The sequence below is a fragment of the Caloenas nicobarica genome, chromosome 15, assembly GCF_036013445.1.
Source record: "Caloenas nicobarica isolate bCalNic1 chromosome 15, bCalNic1.hap1, whole genome shotgun sequence".
Lineage (NCBI taxonomy): Eukaryota > Metazoa > Chordata > Aves > Columbiformes > Columbidae > Caloenas > Caloenas nicobarica.
Genome location: NC_088259.1, coordinates 13108805 through 13129446, shown reverse-complemented (window position 1 = coordinate 13129446; position 20642 = coordinate 13108805). Strand labels below are relative to the sequence as shown.

Below are 20642 nucleotides of genomic sequence, written 5' to 3'. Positions count from 1 at the left end.
GCTTTTTTTTTTTTCCCTTTCAGAAGTATAGTTAAAGGGGGAGTGAGGACAGAGGGGAGGGTTCCGCAGGCAGTTTGGTCAGCGCAGCCCGTGCACGGCGCAGGGTTGAGCCGTGTCCGAGCGTCCCGCGGTGCCCGAGCCCAGCGCGGGGTGACCCGTGATGGGAGGCGCTGGAGCTTCCTCAGGTGTTCGGTGCATAAGTACATGATGTTGTCTCGTAACTTCTTACGTTGCATTAATCCCATCACCGCCTCGAAAGTATCTGTGCTCTTGGGGAAGTCTTTACACTGTGTGATATCCAAACATTTGCTGAGTTTAATACATTTCCATATTATGTAAATGAAAAAAAAAAAAATTATCTGCACACAAATCTCATTCTTGGGGCTAAATGTAGGGCAGGAATTGCCTTCCCCCACCTCCACCCCCCTCTGCAGACAGCACGAGGCTGTTTCCTATTCTCGCCATGGACATCTTTGGGTCCCGTGTAGCTTTGCTGATGTGTCACGGGAGCCCTTCCCCGAGGCCACGGTGAGTGACCGGAGACGGGAGACGGGTTCGCTGAAGACCAAGTTCCACTACGTGTAGGGTTTGCCTGCGATGCGGCTGTGCCAGCCCAGACCTGCCCTGATTCACAGCATCTGGATGGGGACATCCCAAAGGAGATGCCACGTTCTCCAAGATGCACTTCCAGTGCTTCAAACATTTGCCCTTGGATCTCCACGCAGCAGCAAGCAACAAAACACAACCCTTAGAAACAGGGAGGTGTTTTGCCCGCAGAACTGACCCCGGAGACATCTCCTTCTCCGCTGTGGAGGGAACCGCAGGCAAGGCAGCCAAGCTTGGCCTTGTCCATCTTAGAAGTGAAGCTGTTTATGTGCATGATTAATATTTGATCATTCCTGGAACATGCAACCATGATGACAACATTTATGTCACAATTGTATGCATTTAATAAGCATCTCATTTGAATTATTAGTTAATGTACAGATCCCCCAAAAGTATTTTTATGTTATAAAACCCATAATTTATCTAAGTACAAGCTGCAAGTTCGTAAATACAGCCTTAAGAGGGTAGCTATTGCATAGCTGGTTTAACAAAATATCCTTTGTGAGTAAGATATATAGGCTTATTTGGAGAGGATTTAGCTACTGGGAGGACGTTTTCTCCAATTAAGTTACATGCTTCTTAGCTGCAGCAGACAGGGAACGTGATTTCTTAGTTTGTCCTTCTTGTCAGTAGAAATCAGTCTGACCTGATTCGAGTATCTCCTCAGCCCACTGTTCACTAGAGGCAGATTTCTAAAACATCTTTACGGCAATGAGGCTGGAAGTGACATTTTGATTGAAAGCAGAGCTGGATGAACAACAGCTGTTACTGAAGAGGAGACGGTTAATATATACGGCCTGAGGAGTCTCGTAAGCGCTCTTGTCCTTCGCTGGGTGCAGGAGTCGCGGCTGCCTGGTGGTGCCTTCGCCTGCTGGACACGGGGCCGTTGCCGATGCACCGAAGCACAGGCCGGTGCGCTGGGAAAGCCAGAATGATGCAGCAAGGATGCAGCGTCTGCAGCCAGGTAATCCTGGAGGTCGGAGCAGTTGTGCACAGAAGCCTTTTCCATTTACTGTATCTTCTTTTATGACAAGGATCAGCCATAACAGTCTGTTGAGTTCAAGCTCTCTCAGGGCTGCTTTTTGTGCATACGTAAGCGGAGATTGGATGTTGCATCTTTGCATGTGTGCATACACAAGAAAGCTGCTGAAAATGTCTGTAAACTGAGAAAGGCATGATTAACCGTGCCCTCATCAAGAGCACTTGCTGACTGTTTATTGCTGACTGACTCTGCAGATTAAATTTGCAAGAGCAGCAATAAGGAGTATGATGGGAGGGAACTTAAAGAAACTCAGCAGCCGACACTTCGGATGTTTGAATTATATCGGAATCAAGCTCTTGATTAAATTTTAGCAACGTCAAAAGCTCAAAGCAGCAATTGTAATTGATGTCGCTTTTTTCCCCCCTCATATTGCCGAATTATCTATTGCAATGTGCAGCGCATCAATGTCACTACATTAAATTTGGACGCAAAGAAGAGGGGAGATTAGGCAACAAGGCCACAGGACAAACAGTACGTAACCAGGCATATCTTCTTGGCTCCATTCACTGTTGTTGGGTGTTCTTAAAATGTGTTTCCAAGCCTGAGTAAAATTGATTCCAGATGTGCTCATTGGAAGGATATAAAAGTCACGCTAGCACCAAGACTGTCTGAATTCTCTGCTGTACCTGAATAGATAACTAGTCCCATCTTAAAAACAGAAGTGCTATAAACAATAAAAAGGCCACAGGCAAAGGTTTTAGTGCTTCGTTCCCATTAGCATCCTTTTTTCCCAAGTATTTTAGACTGACATAGTTAGAGAATTCCTCTGAAGCTCCGGCACACTGAATCAGAGGTGCCTGGTATGACGTGGGTCGCTTGTCTGGGCTGTCAGGACTGGATCCGTCGGTGGGCCGTTCGCCAACATACAGGAGGCTGCGGTCCTGCGGGTCTTGCTCCGTTTTGAAAAGTTCGTACTCCATGTGGGGCAGCTTGATACCCAAAGCCAAACATCCGTTTGTGGGTGTGATATCCTGCTCCACCCCAGCACTCCAGGAGCTTGTCAGCCCACAGCTTCCAGGTTCCGAGGAGTTCAGCATCATCACCGTCACCTGGTCCATTGGCGTCACCCGAGCCTGCGTGACTTTAAAAGCCAGCTCTGTCCCGCCTCGCACCTTGGAGGAGGGGATGCCTCGGGTGTAATGCCCAGACGCGTAGATGGTGAACGTCTGCTGTTTGCAGAGCGGGTCGGAGTAGTGATAGTAATAACCTTCCCAGGTGTGGTTGTTACCGTGGAAGATGAAGTACCTGGTAAGGAAGAGCACAGCGGGTCGGACCTCGCAGTGGGTGCTCACCCAGCTGCCACTGAGCTGCATCGGCAGCTGAGCTTGGGCAGGTAGGATGGGCGGGTGGTGCTCATCAGCTCTGTATATAATCCCACAGGCCGGGCAAGGATGCACATGATGCTGCAGAAGACCAAAAAAAAAAAAAAAAAAATCATTTTTGTAAACTGATAAGCAAAAAGCCCTTTCAGAATACTTAAGAAACGCAGATTCCCCTCTTCGGCACCAGGGTGTTAACTGCAATGAACTTGGCCCAAGATATCCAAGCGATAAAGCGCTGCCCCGGCTCTTTGCTGTTCTGATCCTGCAGGAAGGACAGAGCGGGGTGTGCCTGCCCGTGCCGGGGTGTCCAGGACGGGCTGCAGGAGGGGACAGGGCACAGCAGAGCTGCCTGAGGACAGGGGACGGTCCCTCTGCCCACCCAGCTTGTTCCCCCCCGAGTTTTGCACTGCAGGCTCCTGCGCTCACCCGCGGGCGCGGATGAGGGTGCTGGGAGATGTCAGCTACACCCGGGTGTTTCCACACAGACCCAGGAAAACCCATGTGTTCTTTTCGGCAATCGAAAAAGGCTGTGAAACCCTTCCCGTGGGGATGCTGCTGCGGCTGTGCCACGCTGACAGCAGCCCCTCCAGGACAGCCCAAAGCGCGGGGTGTTCTGCCTCCCCCTTTTCCGTTTGAAGCATCTTCTTTGATGAAAAGGGTCAGGCATAACAGCCTGTCGACGTAAAGCTCTGTCGGGGCTGCTTTTTGTACGTACATCAGTGGAGACTGGGCGTCGCATCTTTGCGTGTGTGCATACACAGGAAAACTGCAGAAAATGTCTGTAACAGTTGCATCCGAGATGGAGAAGGGAAGGACCAGCTGCAGAACCAGGACCTGAGCTTTGGTTCTGCGCCCGTGCAGAGCTCAGTTAGACCAGCCCTGCAGCCCATCCAGGGCCCGAGGGTTTTGTGCAGCTTCGAACTTTTTCTTATACTTCATCTATCACAACTGATTTATTTTTAAATAACCAGGGCTTTAACATTGTATGATTTTGAGAACACAAGCTAATCGTTACTGAACTATCGTATGCAACGAGGTTAAATAACTCAGTAGTTAACTGTAGGGTGGGCAATTTACATGCGAGTTGATTGGAGTCTACTGTAATTTAGTCATTTTCGGCTTGCTTTACTGCTACTGTCACGTTAATGAGTGCTGACAGTACACAGTACATTATGGCTAAATAATCCCAGAAGTTGGCAAATATATATGCTCTCCTTAGACAGGAAATTCTTTGATAATGAAAGGTAATTTGAGGAGAATGGGTTTCTTTAAAACAGATATAAATTTGAGGGGAAAAAAAAGAGATATTTTCATAGAGAAGGTTTAAAAATAGTTCCTAACAGAGCTGTGTAACTCACCAGCACAGGCAAATGGATCTTAGTTCAGATGAAAAAAAAAAAGAAAAAAAGAAAAATCCTGTGCCCAATAAAATTATCACTTTAGACATGGAGCCAAAAATCTTACTTGCTTAAACCAGTCGTGTGAAGTTATTTCTAATGTATGGCAGCTTCTAATTATCGCCAAGTGGTGACATCATGTGCTGGTCCATTGGAGAGCTGTTAGCTGATTAATTACAGTGCTGTATTCAGAGAGTGAATTTCAGTATCTTTAGGTTTGGTTTTAAATTAACTTTTAAAAGTGTTTATGTTTACCATCTGGTTTTGCTCATATATATGGTTTTGGCCCAAGATAACACAAGTTTAAGCAAATTGAGAATGTTACTTTTGACGGGGAGACGTGTGTTGCTCTGTGTTTTTCAGAGTCCTGCTGGTGTAGTTTGGGATGTGGGGAAATGTTGCCCCCAAAGGTTTGGGGTTTTTTTCAATTAATTTATTTAGATCTAGTAAAGCTCAGGGAGGTTTTTTTTCACCCCATCTCACTACTTAATCATTTCTGAATTGGTTAGCTACGATTCAGCTAGAAATGTGCTTTTCTGGAGAAAAATAACCTGCCGCAAAATGAAATAAAATATAAAATGAAATAAAATGCAACTAGGTCAGTTTTATTTCTATCAAAGCGAATGTTTGATTTCTGTATAATAACATAATTGTATTCAGGGCAACTTCCTCTCCTAATGGCATTACAGTGAGGACTAATGATTTAATGGCAGATGTTGCTTCCTTGCTCGTCTCAACATAGAGGACACGACAAAGAGCGAAATGAGGGGAGGGAGACAAACGGCAAAGCAGGCAGCCTCTAATGATGTGCAGCCCGAAGCTTTCACTGACATTGCTGCAGGAAACTGCATTTCCTAGGGAAACACAGAGCCAAAGAAAAGCCATTAACTCCAGCCCCGTGCCAACGCGGGCTCGTTTCTGGTGTTGGTTTTGCTGAGGTTTCCCCCAGCCCTTTCTGGCTCTCTCAGTCAGGGGAGCCCCATGTGCCGCGGGGCACCCGGGCAGCACCCCGGGAACCCACAGCCCGCATGTCCTGCTCCTGCTCCTGCTCCTGTCCTCGGGACAGAAGGGGACCAAGTGCAGGCAGTAATTTAACAGCAAGGAAACCACACGTGCTTGGCAAAGCCCGTGAACCGATGAGGGGACCACGTAAAGGCATCATCCTTACCAGGGCGCTCTGCATGGGTCGCTGGTAGCCGGTGGGTCGGTAGTGGAGCCTCTCCAGCCAGTCCGTGTGAATGTCCCCCAGGTACAGCTCCTCCACCAGTCGGCTCCCGCTCTGCTGCGCCCGCAGCAGCGGCTCGTAACGCTGCTCCACCCGCACCAGGCTCAGCTCGTGCATGGCGAAGCCCAGGGCGGCCGTGCAGTCACGCTCGGTCTTGGCGCTCAGCAGTTCGTAGAGGGCTCCGGGAGCCCAGGTGCGCCCCGGGGGCAGGAACCCCCTGCAGCCCTCGCCCGAGGTCTGGTTGATCCAGGCGGCCACCTCCCGCATGGCTTTCTGGCTGTGGAAAACGATGCCGACTTTGTGGAGGTGGTAGTCGGCCTCGGTGGCCCCGCGGGTGATCCAGGAGGCCTGGCGCAGCCGGAGCTTGCCCTTGATGACCAGCGAGTAGGAGGGGTCGCGGCAGGAGGGGTCCCAGTAGTAGAACTGGTAAGCCTTGAAGAGGCGGTTGGCGTAGAAGAGGTAGGATCGGGTGAGGAACTCGGGTCCCGGCCGCACCTCGCACCTGGGGAGGAAGGCAGAGCTGAGCCGCCCACGGTGTGGCCGGGGGTGACATCCCTCCCTGGGGACACCCCGGGCGAGGGGCGAGCACGGGTGGGAGCAGCACCGTGGGCAAGAGCCTCCCGCACCCAGTGGCTGCCCTTGGGTAATTTTAAGGTCTGGGCATCTGCCACCAAAATGTGACTGTGCTGGATAAAGGATCTTAAGCGTTGTGTCACATCCCCAGGGAGAAGTGCTGGGGGCACGGGGGTCAAGGCTGCTCTGCCCATTTGAGCCGGGTGTGCTCGTCAGCTGCACCCTGACGGGCGGAGAGAGGTGAGAGGCTCGAAGGGTGCTCGGGGGGACAGAGGGGTCCCCAAGCCTCCCTCCAGCCGGGGTTGGGTGCTTGGGGCTGGGTTGGGCTGGGGGTTCCGCCAGGGGTTGAGGGTGCATTCCCGGCCGGGGTCAGCCCGGGGTTCGGGTGCGTTCCCGGGGTTCAGGTGTGTTCCCAGCCGGGGTCAGCCCGGGGTTCGGGTGTGCTCCCGGGGTTCGGGTGCGTTCCTGGCCGGGGCCAGCCCGGGGTTCGGGTGCGTTCCCGGGGTTTGGGTGTGTTCCCAGCCGGGGTCAGCCCGGGGTTCGGGTGCGCTCCCGGGGTTCGGGTGTGTTCCCGGGGTTCGGGTGCGCTCCCGGGGTTCGAGTGTGTTCCCGGGGTTCGGGTGCGCTCCCGGGGTTCGGGTGTGTTCCCGGGGTTCGGGTGCGCTCCCGGGGTTCGGGTGCATTCCTGGCCGGGGCCAGCCCGGGGTTCGGGTGCGCTCCCGGGGTTCGGGTGCGTTCCTGGGGTTCGGGTGCGCTCCCGGCCGGGTTCCTTACCCGGTGGACACCCAGCGACCCTCCAGACGGGGCGGCAGCCGCGCCGCGATCCTCGCGCCGTCCTGCAGGTGGCGCAGCTGCTGGCGGCACCGCGGCTCCCAGCGCAGCGGCGGCTCCGCGGCCGCGCAGGCTGCGGCGGGGAGAGAACGGGAGAGGGAAGGAGAAGAGAGAGGGAGGTGTCAGCACCTGGGGCTGCGGCACGGGGGGTCCCGCCCGGGGCCGCTCCCCGCTGCTGAGGGTTCCGCGCCCGCGCAGATGCCGCGCAGAGCCGCGGCCCGTGGCCGGGCCGGCCCCGCGGGTGCGGGCGCTGCCGCTCCTTGGCCGCTGCCCCGACACCGAAAACATTTCAAACGCCGTTGCCCAGAAAAAGCAGGAGAGCCAGCTGGAGAGCGAAACCCCAAACGGGCGAGCTAAGCAGCAGGCTCTTGGTTGGTTAAGGACACAGATCTTTTTTATTTTACTGTTTTCCAACATGAGTCTCATCTGAATCCAGCTATTTTTTAGATGAAATCTTCAAATAAAACCGAGTGCTCTTTGTTCATGTCCTCTCCCTCTCAAGCTATTGTTGAAGCAGGAACTGAAACAGGGAATTACAGCATGGGAACATTAGACTCGCCTGTCGCCCGCCATAAGGACAGTAATTCTGTCACTTACCTCATTTCCCATAACAACGGATGTTATTGGCTTAGGGAATGTGTGAACACTCAGCTAAATCCTGAAGACCTTTGCATGCACACATATATATGTACGTATATTCCTATATATTACTCACTCTTTACTTAAGCAAACTTCTGTTCCACTCATCGTGAGTTTGCCTCAGTAAGAAACTCGGGATTTACCTCTTTCTAACACCACAGAATGAGTTCTCAGCGAAGCTCCTCCTGAAACCCCACCGATTTTCTGCTGTCGTGCAACTGTCCCGTTGGGCAGAGCCCGGTCCTTGCCCGGCATGTTCAGCCCAGGGCTGCCTGGGGTTTACGAGCCCAGCCGGGGTTCGTTTGCTCTCGCTGTACTTTGCAATTTGCTTAGTAGTGTGCTGGAAATTTTCAAGACAACTTTTAGTCACTACGTACCTGTGGTTAGGATACAGGTTGCTTTCCAGCCTGCTGGAAAGAACGAGCTAACATAAATATGTATTACCTGCCCACAGAGTGAGGATGCTGAATGTCTGCACACCCTGTGCCGCAGTCGAGATCAAGATACAGAGTCGTAACTGCTCCTCTCAGTCCCTGTGTGCCACAGAGGTACTTCTATATAACCAGAACCATCCTGTGGTCTTTAAAGGGAGATTTGCCTAAGCCAGACCCTTCCCTGGGAAGAGAAACCCAAACCATGTGCCAGCGCATGAGAGAAGTGATGGCTGAGATCGTGAAGGGCCACGATCATCTTCCCAACAAGAAGTGTTTGCAGATGAAGCCAGTGCAGATGGGTCTGCCGCAAACCATGGGCAACACGTGAGCTGTTGAGCAACGTCGGCAAAATTCCCTGGCTCACAAGCTCGGGATTTAACGCAAATATAAACATGCAGGGTGAGATTCACAGCTGGGGTCTACCAGCTCCCCCGATTCCCACAGCCCATTTATTCTGAGGCAGAAGCCTCATCCCTGGCATCAAGGCATCCCACACACACAGGGTTAAACCCGCTACAAATCTTCAGCATCCACGTTTGCCACAAATACAAGCCCTAGACCAAGTTAAATGAGAACTCGATCATTAAATGTCTGCTGTGCAAGTCAGAGGCTCCTGAACATGTGGCAAAGCAGAGACTTCCACTCAAATAGTATTTTATTACTAATCTAGTAATATGGGACTTAAGCCTTACATCTGATGGACAAATTCGGAGTCACTTCACTATGGCACTGCCATTTGCAAAGGTTTTACATGGCACAGTAACAGCGTCCTTGAAATGTATTGGTGTAGATTTAAGCACGCAAGCCCTGAAACTACCGCGAGGGAATAAGCAGATGGCAAGTGAAGCCCCCAGCGAAGCAGAGGAGCCATAGCAGCCGCAGTCGACCTACCTAAAGGCCAGTGAAACCGGCCTTGGATTTTCTGTTACCTCACTCTGCACTGCAGTGCATAAACCAGCTGGAAAGACGCATTATTAGTGTTAAGGGCTCTTCTTGGAGCAGACTCACGATCGTACTGTTTTAATCATCTTTAAGGGCTGGACGTGGCGAGCAAGGATAGCCAGCTCCTTCACAACCGCTCGCATTAGTGCTTCCTAAACAGCAGTTCCTGTGAGTCCTTGTGTGAAAAGGGGAAAATTCTGGATGACAAAACCCATTACTATTAGTTGAACCTTTAATTTGGCATCTGCCTGATGGGTGCCCAGTTAGCAGAGCCCATTAGAAGTCAGGGCTCTGCATCCCCATCTGAGTTCTGCCGTGACTTTGCTCTGTGTCCTCGGGCAAGTTCACTCCTGTGAGCTCCTTACTCCTGTGAGCTCCTTACTCCTGTGAGCTCCTTACTCCTGTGTCTTTTCTTCCTCACCTGCAAAATACACCAAGTTTCATCTGACTGGCCGATCAAGAGGCCTAATTGCTGGCAAAGCTTTTGCAGAGCCTTCAGTACAAGGATAGTCCAAACTGAATTACACCTAAACATTAAATCATTAGCCTAGAGAAAAAGGTAAACTAAAAAGTAACTGTATTTGTATTAAAGGTAATGGACTATAAAGGTCAAATTTGCTCGTTTGTAACTACAGAGACTCTAGAGGTGAAGGTGTAGTCTACAGATACACCAAAATAACAGCTCAGAATACAGTCCCATTCTGAACCTGCCAACTGCACTCTGTGTGTGTTTATTGCAACAGAAGCTTCAGTATTTTACTAAACTCTTCTGGCAGAAATACTAAAAGTCAACATTGTTTGAAAGCACAGACACTTTGGCAATGCAATCAACTACATTTTGACACATTCAGTAGAAAAGGGTATTTTCATAATCGGGATCAAACTCCATGGGAAAGAAAAAATTTTAAAAAAATTAAAAAGGAAAAAAAAAAAGGAAGAGAGAGAAATAAAAAAGCCCTCAGAACGTAAATATTTGACATGATGGGAATTCCTAGGGATTTTGTCTTGCTTAACTGTACACAAAACTCCAAGCTGGATGCATCCTCAAACCAAAAGCTATTGGCTTGTATCCAAATTTTGTGGCTGCTTTTCTCGCTCAAATATTCCAGCCTAGCACCACCAGATCCAAACATCCTTTCAGGCTGGAAAAGTTTAGTTCCAGACCTAAAATCTGTAGTTAGGGCACATCCCTATTCCAAGAGCAGCATAAAGTGGCTGTCACTCACATGTCATTCTGTTCCTCAGCCCCTGGTGAAGCCCATCAGAGGAGCTCCTCTCTCCATCTTAAGAAACACATGAATTAACTGCTTTATGGAGTCCTTGGGCAGGAGGAAGGAATTATTCACAATTCATCTTCAAGACAAAAATACTCATTCATAGGAAAATCTGAAAAAAAAAAAGCCCCAAATGTGATCTCTTCCACTCGCTCGTTATCCCGTCTGTCTGTATCGATTAACCACAAGCGTTTCCAGAGAGCTCCTCAGGACAGCAGCTAGACAAAACAGTGGATTTTTCCGGCTTTCCGGTGTGTGCTGCATCCAAAGCGCTGGCCCGAAGCCTCCGAGCAACGGGGCTGTACAGGCGCTCAGAAAATTAGGAACACCAGTAACCGCTGCCGTCAAACCTGGAGACAACAGCAGCAGCAAACGCTGACCAACTCCTCCATATACTTACTTGTAGCGATTTTCAGAAAAATCAGAGCCATGGCATCAAATGACAGAAAGACAGAACTGGAAACTCTTTGCAAAGTAAATTGTTGGTAAAATTAAGATGAAAGATTCCAAGGCAATGGCCAAGCCTGAAAATGAGGGACCGCCCGTGGGGTTGTGCTACAGAACTGCTGTGTGCTCCAGATTCCGACCTGCTTCTCACTTCTAAAGGAAAAAAAAAACCCAACCAGGACAGAAATACTGTAACATGCCTTGCTGGAAACAAATCTTGCTCGTGTTCCTCCAAGCAGATTGCCTTTGGAAAAAAGCAAAGTTGAATCACACATCTGTTTCTTTATAAATGGAGGAGAAAATGCAAACATTACAGTTTGCACCAAATTACTTACTGTAGATCAACTCTTCTCCAGAGCTAGCTTGCTTCATCTACTACATGTTATTGCCTCCTATGGCCAGAATTTATTATTCCCATTTATAATTCTAATGTTTCAGTTAGTCACCCATTCTCAGGGATAAGATCAGTGCCTGAAGTCATGGAGCATTACACATTTCTTCATTTAGAGATGACATAAAACCTTTGATATTTTCTGAGGAATGTTCAGACTGGAATGAAAGGGACAATAAGAAACATATCAGTATATTCTGCATAAGCAAATTATACTTATCCACACAGACTTCATTAACAGAGTAAAATAGTTTCTTTAGCATTTTTCTCTCCTGAGAGCATGCAGAATGGATTTGGGGCTAGCCACTAAAGACATAAGCATTCTTTCAAAAGCAAAGAAATTGTTTAGATTTAGCAAATCAATTTTTATTGCATTTGTGTGGAGATTAAGTTAGTGATGCTTTTAATTCACTCAGAATAAGGTGTTCCCAATAGAATAATTCTGTGGGAAGAGATACATTCTATATTATAATATTATAAAGTTATAAAACTTAAATATAACCCACTGGGGGTGGAAAACTGTATCACTGCAGAACTTTGCGTTTTGCCTATCTGCAAAGTGAACCCAATTCAGGACAGGACTTAAGCACACGCTTAAGTCTAATTGGTTTCACTGAAACTTAAGCACGTGCTTGAAATTAAGCCAGTGCATGAGCATTTTTCCTGATTAGTAATGCCTCCCTGAACCGCAGCCAGAATGTGGTCAAGTGGTTGCGGGAGGGTGCCAGCGCTTTCACTGGAGTCCTGTTTGGCTTCTGGAAAAGTATTTCTATTATTCATCCCTTCTCTTATTTGTCCGTAAAACAGGCATAATTATACATCGCTGTTTCACTAGTCTGATGCTCAGTTCATACTATTTGTAAAATGCTTCAAATTCACTAGATTTTTCTCAGTTATTCTTTTAAGGATGGCATGATAAATGTTATTATGTTAGTTATCATTGTAGAGCATCACCTTGAGTTTCCTGCACACAACACAGCACAATCACATACAAAATTCACCAGATCCTAAGAGGGAACTCAGCCAGTTCAGAATTCTCAAGCAGCTCAGGATTTTAGAGAAATTTCCAAAACATATTTTCACCACATTCTTTCAACACATTGGCAAACAGGTTCAGATCCCGTATTCTATGGCTGTGGGCTGAGCTTTATTCTGAGGCTGTGATCATTGCCTAATTCGTCTCCTGTCCACAATTAAAATAGTGAAGCACTTGTGGTGAGTTGACTGGAGGTTTTTAAGGCACTAGAGAAGTAAATATTTTGCTCTTAGAATCACGGAATCATTTATTTCTCTTGTAAGTGTCATGTCCAGCGAGAGATGACAAGACCGACGGGATTTGTGGGAGGGAAGGGGAGAAGGGATTCTCTCCTATACGTCAAAAATTTTCTTCATTATAAACTACATTTAAATAAAATGGCTTCTTAAAATTGCCCTGTCTAGCCATTTACCTCAAAGAAGAAAACCAGGCCTAACATCATAAATGGGTTTGTGGGGCTGGAGCCCAGTTCCAGTGGAGTGTGTGAAGAGGAAAGATCCCATGAGCATTCCAACACAGCATCGACACCTCGCTCCGAAAACGCCCGTCCCCATGAACTGAGGGTAAACACTCCATTTGGAGAACGGAGGGATGCAAAGGAGAAACGGGACAGGGGATATTCTCAAATGGAGGGAACCAAGCAAGACGTATAAGAGTGGGCACCAAGGCCTTGTGATGACAAAGAAAAGAGGCAGGTGTGAGTGCACCTTCCCAAGAGAGCTCCTACAGTTCAGGTTAACCAAAACTCCACGTTCTTCGATTAGACAACAGAGCTTTACTCACCGCACACTTGCTGTCCTGACAGATACAGGAGCTATTTCACCCCATGTTTCTCCTTCCCACCTCCCACATGAGATTGCAGACTCAGAAAGAGGAGTCGTATGCTTCTCCCATGGCTAAATTGGTCAACGTTTCAAAGATTTACTGGAGCGCAGCTGAGCAGTTCCTCACGGCCCCAGCTGTCTCCACCGCTGCGGTCAGCTCAGTGCCACTGGCCCCCAGGGTCCCATCCTGCCGTGTCGAGAACGGGGTGATGCTGTGAGCCGAAATCAGAGAAATCACAGGGCTCCCCTACAGCAACTCACTAGCTCCACATTAACCTACAGGGCAGAGTCTGGAGGAAAAGGGATGGTTAATCAGGACAGGTGGGAACTAATAGGATCATTCCTATGTGCCGCCTTTTCTTTTCAGCATCGGCAAGCACTGAAAAAGGCAAATGGGTTCAGGCTATGTTAGTACATCGTGACTGGTGTTAAACTCTGATCAGTATTGCTGCAGAGATTTGGCACAGAGCAATATATAACCAAGAAGCAAAAGAAACTGAAGGAGAGAAGGGCGATGCTAGAGCTTTTTTCCTTGAACAGTGGTGAAACTTTCAATTTTAATTTGGTGAGAAACACACAGAGATGATCTCTAATCCTCTGGGTACCTAGACAGTGAGAGATTGGTGAGAACACATGGGGGAAAGCATTTCTTTTCAAGAAATAAAGCAAACCAATTCAGTTCAAGGCTGAACAATACACCAGGGGTACAATTGCGACTCAGATAAATTCTAACCAGAGTTAATATTCTTACCAAATGGGAAATACTACATCTATCTTCCTCAATTTAGATGAGATGGAAACTCATTAGAAAATACAACCCATGGTTTTGAAACTAATGGCATGCCATCATTTCGAATGTGTAGACCATCCACGTAGTTTTGGCAACTCCCTTGAACCCCTGCACAGACACTTTACTAGTGGCTATTGTGGCCATTTTAATAGTGATGGCTAAGCTTTTTTTTTTTTCCCGGAGTGCTTTGAAGAGCAGAACCAGCGATCAGGCCATGGCTTGGCTCTAAAATGCCAACCTCATTTCAAATGTCTAAATCACTCTCATGGACCATGAGTGCAGAGGACCACCCACCACATAATATTAACATAAATATAACATTTACCCAAAGCGAAACGAGCAACTGGAACTGGCAGAAGTTGAGAGTAGAACAACAAAAAAATGATTAGGGGGTGGGAGGGATTGAGTTACAAAGGAAAATTAAAAGAGCAGAGTACATGTAGCCTGGCTGAGTGACGGCTGGGGCACGATGGACATGATAACAGCCTATAAATATTCACAAAGCATAAACACCAAGGAAAGGAAGGAATTCCTTGCAGTCGATAAAGAGGTTCTGTAGGGAGCGAATGGAGAGAGGAGGAAAATGTGGCTTGTGTATCAGGGTGAACTTCTGGAGACACAGCCTAGTAGGCAGCGTGAGTCCACTTGCTTGGCAGGATTTTGAGGGGTTGAACAAAGCGTTAGCACAGCTGGGAATAACCCGCTCTCGGCAGGGAGTTGGTGGGAGATTCGGAGTGGCCTTTCAGCCTCCCATGGCCACGGAGTTCCCTGCTCCCCTGGGGATGGCTGCTCTCCTGGGTAAGCACATTGTTCGCTGTCCTGCTCATCAAAATCACTGCCTGGCCTCCATGGGACTAGAAATACAGGCCAGATGCACAAAGGCATTTGGGTGCATAAAGACAAAAGCGACTGCAATAGGCACCGAACTGCTGGACACAGCTGGGAATCCCAGTAGGTCCCTGCAATGTCAAGTGCTCACCGTTGAAAATCTAAGTCCAGAAAATTAGGTCTTAAACCCACTAAAACAAGAACCATCCTTCTGTTCTCTCCTTATTTAGCACTTAACAAGATTCTTGGCGCTGCTGCAAGGGTACTGTTTATAATAAGAAAAATAGGGTCTAATAGGATCTAATAGTCTGAGGTTACGTGGGCCCTGCAAAGCCAAGGATGGGAAGGGCATTCACAAGCACAGTGGAAGGTATCCTCAGAAAACAAGGCTCTGCAGAAAGGTGGTAAACTGATACATAGCCCACACCAGAAACACACACACATATTTAACTTAGTCACAAGTGACCACAGAAAAAGGTTACTTGTTCAGCTGAAGCACGGAATTAAAGTTACTTCTAACATGTGTTTTGGGGTCTGGGTGTGGTTTCTAGATAGCCTGAAATTTCAGTCTACTGTTTTGCCTGTCAACATTAGCCAAGTTTTGATGTGTTCCAGTTCTCTTAACGCTGCCGACAGATGCTAAAATCAAAGTTGACATTCAACCTACACGCCGCGTAATCTAATAACAGGACTCGCGCTACTCAAAACTAACAAAACTTATGAGCTTTTCTGCAGCAAAACTTTGCTGCCATTTTTATTTTCATCCATCTTTTCCAGGGACCCTAAATAGGAAAAATGATTTTTTTCTCTGAAAAGCTGGAAAAGTCATGTGTCGTTGTGGTTTTGTGTCAACAGGGGCGAAGCGACACTTAAAAGCCATAACCTGCCAGTGTCCAGTGCTTGTGGATTGGGTAAGAGTGTGAACAAGGTGAAGCCGATTGTCTCAGTGGGGAGCTCGGTGTGTACATCGATCTCCGCATACGGGGTGAAATCCCGCTTCCAGGGACCTCTGTCTTCAACTCAGACACAGCCAAAATGTCACACGTTTGTCAGAGTTTCCTATTAACCTGGTAGAAACCATAGGGGACTTTTTCAGTGATCGACCAATGGGACGCACTGGAGTTTAAAGCATTATTTTATAAACTAAACTCAAGCAAATCTCTTCAAGCACTCAGTGGTGAGACTTCTGTTGATTTATGTCCCATCACACCAGCTGTAAGTTGAGAGCTGTTGTTGCACTGATCCAAGTGTCTGACAGTGCCATGGGAGCTGAGCTTCACTGCAGCATTCTCAGTTTCAGCTGAATTCAAACTGTGATGATTTAATAAGCTATTCGCTGAAAATGAGAAAACATCAGTATGAAAGACATGATTATCACACCATCACCCTGCTAAAACTCAAAAATAATGATGGATTTCAACCCTCTTATCACTTAACACTCTGGAGCTTTGGCATTTCAAATAGACATCACAGTTTCTTTCCTAATCCACCAAAAAAGAGCTTTCCTAATTTTGCATTTTACAGCATGAGACCTTTTAACTCCTTAAAGGAAAAACAAAACAAAACAAAACAACACGGATGGCAGATTACTAACCCCTCAGATCTTACGCAATTTAAACTAGGTAGGGAAGGAGCTGTTCTATGAATCGTATCTTCAGTTTCTGGCAGCACTGTTAGCCTACAAAGAATGGTTACACATTAAAACTCTCACATTCTCACTGTCACTTTCTTGGTATTATTATATTTGAGATGCACTATCTTAAAGTCATGAATTCTCTTTTTCTCATAGCTTTATCTTCCTTGGCAAATAAATAAGAAAACCAAAGGAATTGCATAAAAGCATTGTATAGGTGCTTCCTAATTTTCAGGTTGATTTTAGCAGTGATTGTATCTCATGCATGAAAGCATTTGTCTTTATAGATGACATATGCTGTGTTGTGGCGAAACACAGGATCCCATTGAAAGCAAAATCTCCTTCCAAACTTTGTTCTGCCAGATGCAGCCTCCCCTAGCACTGGATTCCAGCTTCGGTTTTCTTCATAGCAATTTCTGGCTTTTGAAAATCTCCTTACTCAACAGTTTGTGCTTGTGGGGAAAATATAGAAACCACACAGTATTTTTTTCACTTGTGCTTTTTTAACATCTCAGCCCTGTTTTTATCTATATCCATATACTTTGAAACATGGCTAACCTATAATTATGGAAAGAACAAATAGAGTCATATCACACGATTCGGCATAATACATTAGCTGTTGATTTTTTGGCCAGCTTGAGAAATGAGGATTAAAACGCACAAACTTGGTGAAAATCAATTAGCTAAGTAAACATTGCCCAAACACATATTTGAACCAAAGACAGTGATGTTAATTTAATAGTAACTACAAATTCACACACAGATATCTATATTGAATGCGCTGCTATAGGATTCTCTCCCTACCCTCATAATTGAATGCAACTGCTGGTCTTATCTTACCCCAACACTGTAATTTTCAAACTTAAAAATAAACATTGAAAGCAAGAATATATCTTTTATGTTAAAGCCATGTAGGAGAAGCTACACATGAAAAATATCAGCGTGGTGTTATTGGAATGTAAAGACTTTAATGAAAGCTTAGGTAAAACTCAGCAAGTCTCTGGGGACGTTTCCAGGAATGAATGATTCTTTGCCGGAGGAGACTCCAAAATCAGATTCGGTTACCTAACTAAAGTGCTTTTTCAACTAATTATGCACTGGTGTCATGCTCGTGCTGTTCTTCAGTTTAATGCAAAATACAGAATGCCATTCTTGCTCACAGTGAAGTCACCGGCAAACCTTGCTTTGATTTGACTGAGTTCTGGATCTGACTGAGCTATTTAAACATATGTTTTAAGATCCAGCTTCTGTTCTTACTGAAATCAATGGAAGTTCTCTCACTGACATTGGATGGAAGAAACACAGGGTTTAAATTAGATTGGACTAAAATACATTGTATGAAGATTTAAGAAGTATTCTAATATGACTTAAGTGAGTAATCTTAAATATTGCAGTATAACAGGTCTCTGAGCTAAGAAACTTGAGGTAATAAAATATATAGAGAAGGAAAATATATATTTCTTAACTTGTTAAGCCTTATCTTTGGGGAACAAAATATGACAAAGACTCCACAAAAGAACAGAAAAGTAACAGTACAGAAGTACATTGCTTAGAGATTTCTTTCTGTAGTCCGGTACTTTACATTTAATGCAAATAACGTCCGATAGCTGTCACTACACGGTTCTTTCGCAATGATCACTAAACTAAGCCCGGAGCTCGAGAGGCAAGTCAGTGTGCTATTTTGCTGCCCGAAACCTCAGATGAATAAATTAAGTGGTAGAAAGCAAGCCAGCAACAGGAAACCCAGGTGTCTGGATTCCCAGTGTCCAGACTGCCCGGGGGCCTCAGGGGCACCCTCGTCCTTCCTTTCACCTGCCCCTTCGCTTCAGGGGTGCAGAGCCTCAACCAAGGGTCTCCCTTGCATTTCTTAGGAAAAGCCTCCCTCAGGCTCTGCTCCTTGTCGTGATCACTTTGCCTTTTTTTCACAGCACAGTTGTCTTTGTTCTCCCATATGGTCTCTTAAGCCAGAACCTTTTCTTCCGAAACCGCTCCAAGAACTGTGGGGTTGAAAAGATGCGTTTCTGAACGGGAGCCACCAAGATGCCACCTACGCTGCTCTGAGGCCGCGTCTGTGCAGCTGGGGCTCGGGGACATGTCCCTGCAGCAGGACACTGCTTGGGAAGCTGGCCCTTGCTGGGGCAGGTGCTGGATCCTCCCAGGGAAAATTCCCAGTGAAACGCCACTGAGAATCACCTCTGAGACCATCCTGGATCTAAGCTCAGCTCAAGAGCTCACCGTGCCCTGGGCAGGGGCGAACTGCGATGGGGAAAGCCCGAGAGGGTTTCTAGGCGGGGGGACAACGACCGCGACCACTCTGGGAGCCCGGGGTGGGAGGCAGCGGCCGAGCCCCAGCCCAGGACCGCCCTGGCTCGCTCAGCACCGACCTCCAGCCCTCCTGGCACCTCCACAAGCCGCTCTCAAGGCGGGACGGGAAAGGCTCCAGAGAAGACCCTCGGCGGGGGGGGGCAGCACCCCCTCCCCTGCCCCACAGCTCGGCGGCATCCCCGGGGCTCCGGGCTCCCTCCGGGGCTCTCCCCTCCCCAGGCAAACAGCGCAGACGGCGCGGAGCGGCGCGGGGCGCGTTGCCCGGGCTCCCCCGCGGACGCTGCGGCCGGACACCGCGGGGAAAGCCGCCCCGGGCCGGGCGGGCATCGAGGCGAACAGCCGGGCAGGGGGCGGACGAGCGGAGCTCCGGGACGCCGGTGCCTCCTGCCCCGCCGCCAGCACGGCCCGGGGCGGCAGCGGCACCCCGGGGACCCCCTGCCCGGAGCCGGCCCCGGGGAGACCCGCCTCGCAACTTCCTAGCGCCCTCCTTGCAATCTTCTCGCACCCTCTTCGCACACGCCTTGCAGCCCTTTTGCACCCTCTTTGCAATCTCTTTGCACCTTCTTTGCAATCTCCTTGCACTCCCTTTACAGCTTTCTTGCTCTCTCCTTGCCATTTCGTTGCGCTCTCCTGGCACTCTCTTTGCACCTTCCTTGCGCCCTTTTTGCACACTCTTTGCACACTTTTCGAACACTCCTTGCACCCTTCTTGCACACTCCTGGCTACTTCTTTGCACTCTGCACACGCTCCCCTTGCACCCTAACTCCTTGAACCCTCCTAGCAATCCCCTGCCTTTTCCTGCCCCTTCGCAGCGCCCGGGGGAAGAAAGAGGTGGCGGGGAACCCCCCGCAGGGACGACCCCGACTCCTGCAGCCGCTCCCCTCCCCTCCACCCGCCCCAGAATGTCATCGACCGCCGGTGCCACCTACCTACGAGCAGCCCGGCGAGCCACCAGCACCGGACCATGGTGGCCGCTGTTTCTCGCCGAGCCGGCGGCAGAAGAGGCGCGATGGCCGGCGGTGCCCGCGGAGCTCAGCGGGGCGCGGCGCCCGGCGGCGCAGCCATGGGCCGCCTCCCGCGCTCCGGTGCCCGCGGCGGCGGGACCCCGGCGGCGGGACCCCGGCTTCGGGCCGCCGGCGGCAGGCTGAGCGCGGCGGGGCAGGCTGCGGAGCAGTCCCTCTGCTCAGCCTCAAGCCTTGCGAAGGGAGAAAAAAAAAAATATATATCTAAAAAAGAAAAATCACCACAGCCCACCCCGCCTTCGCTGTGGAGAGCGTCCCCCCCCGACTGCTGATAGCTTTAATGGAGCTTGGCAGCCACAGGTTCAAGTTGCCAGAAGAGGTGGAGACTCCGCCGCCTGCGCCCCACATGCGGCCGCGCATCGCACACGCGGGGGAGGAGGAGGCTCCGGCCGCCCCGGGTGGGACCGGCACCCCCAACCCGGGGACCAGCGTTTTCACCTCAGAGCCCCGCACTTCTCCCTCAGGGACCGGCCCCGACGGCCGCCCTGGCCGCGGGGCGCCACGGCTGTGGTGGGCTGCTCGGTGGGCCATGGCGGGTGTCACCCCCGCCTCACCTGTCGCCGTGGGGTTGCCCCGAGGCCCCAGATGCTGCTGTGGGAGCTCGGGCCGGCTCTCCTCGGTGGGGTGCTGAGAGGGATCATCCCCGCGAGCCCCTGGCCTGGTCCTCCCGCCCACCATGGGCCACGGCTCCCTCAGACCCCAGAGCCCTCCTTTGTCTTCAGCCTTGGCTGCTGGGGCCATCAAGAGACACCACTGTGCCTGTGAAGAGCCTAAAGCACTTAAAAACCCTCTCAACATCCCATGCTGAAAATACATAGGATCCTTTGAAGGTGACTGTGCAGTCCCCACCTCAGGCAGTGCCTGGCCGGGGCCCTGTGCTCATGCCTGCGTTCTCCATTACCTAAACCAGGCCCATGGGACAGAGCCACGACTGATAAAGGGCTTATAACCAGCTCTGGGCACGAAGGTAAGCACAAATCTGAACGTAAGACGTGTCTAGGACAAAACAAGGCTTTTCCTTGACTGTATTGATGATTAGCGAAGAACCGGTCTGTCCACTG

At 49.1% G+C, this 20642-nt stretch overlaps 1 protein-coding gene across 1 annotated transcript; it reads right to left on the bottom strand.

The window, feature by feature from the left end:
- Positions 1-937: 937 nt before the first annotated feature.
- On the bottom strand, positions 938-19822 carry APCDD1L (APC down-regulated 1 like). The gene is made up of 4 exons (XM_065645646.1): positions 19489-19822; positions 6940-7069; positions 5536-6094; positions 938-3051 (listed from the first exon to the last, which is right to left on the bottom strand). The coding sequence occupies exons 1-4, from the start codon at positions 19523-19525 to the stop codon at positions 2287-2289; spliced, it is 1491 nt and encodes a 496-aa protein (XP_065501718.1). The 5' UTR covers positions 19526-19822; the 3' UTR covers positions 938-2286.
- Between the last annotated feature and the right edge of the window lie 820 nt (positions 19823-20642).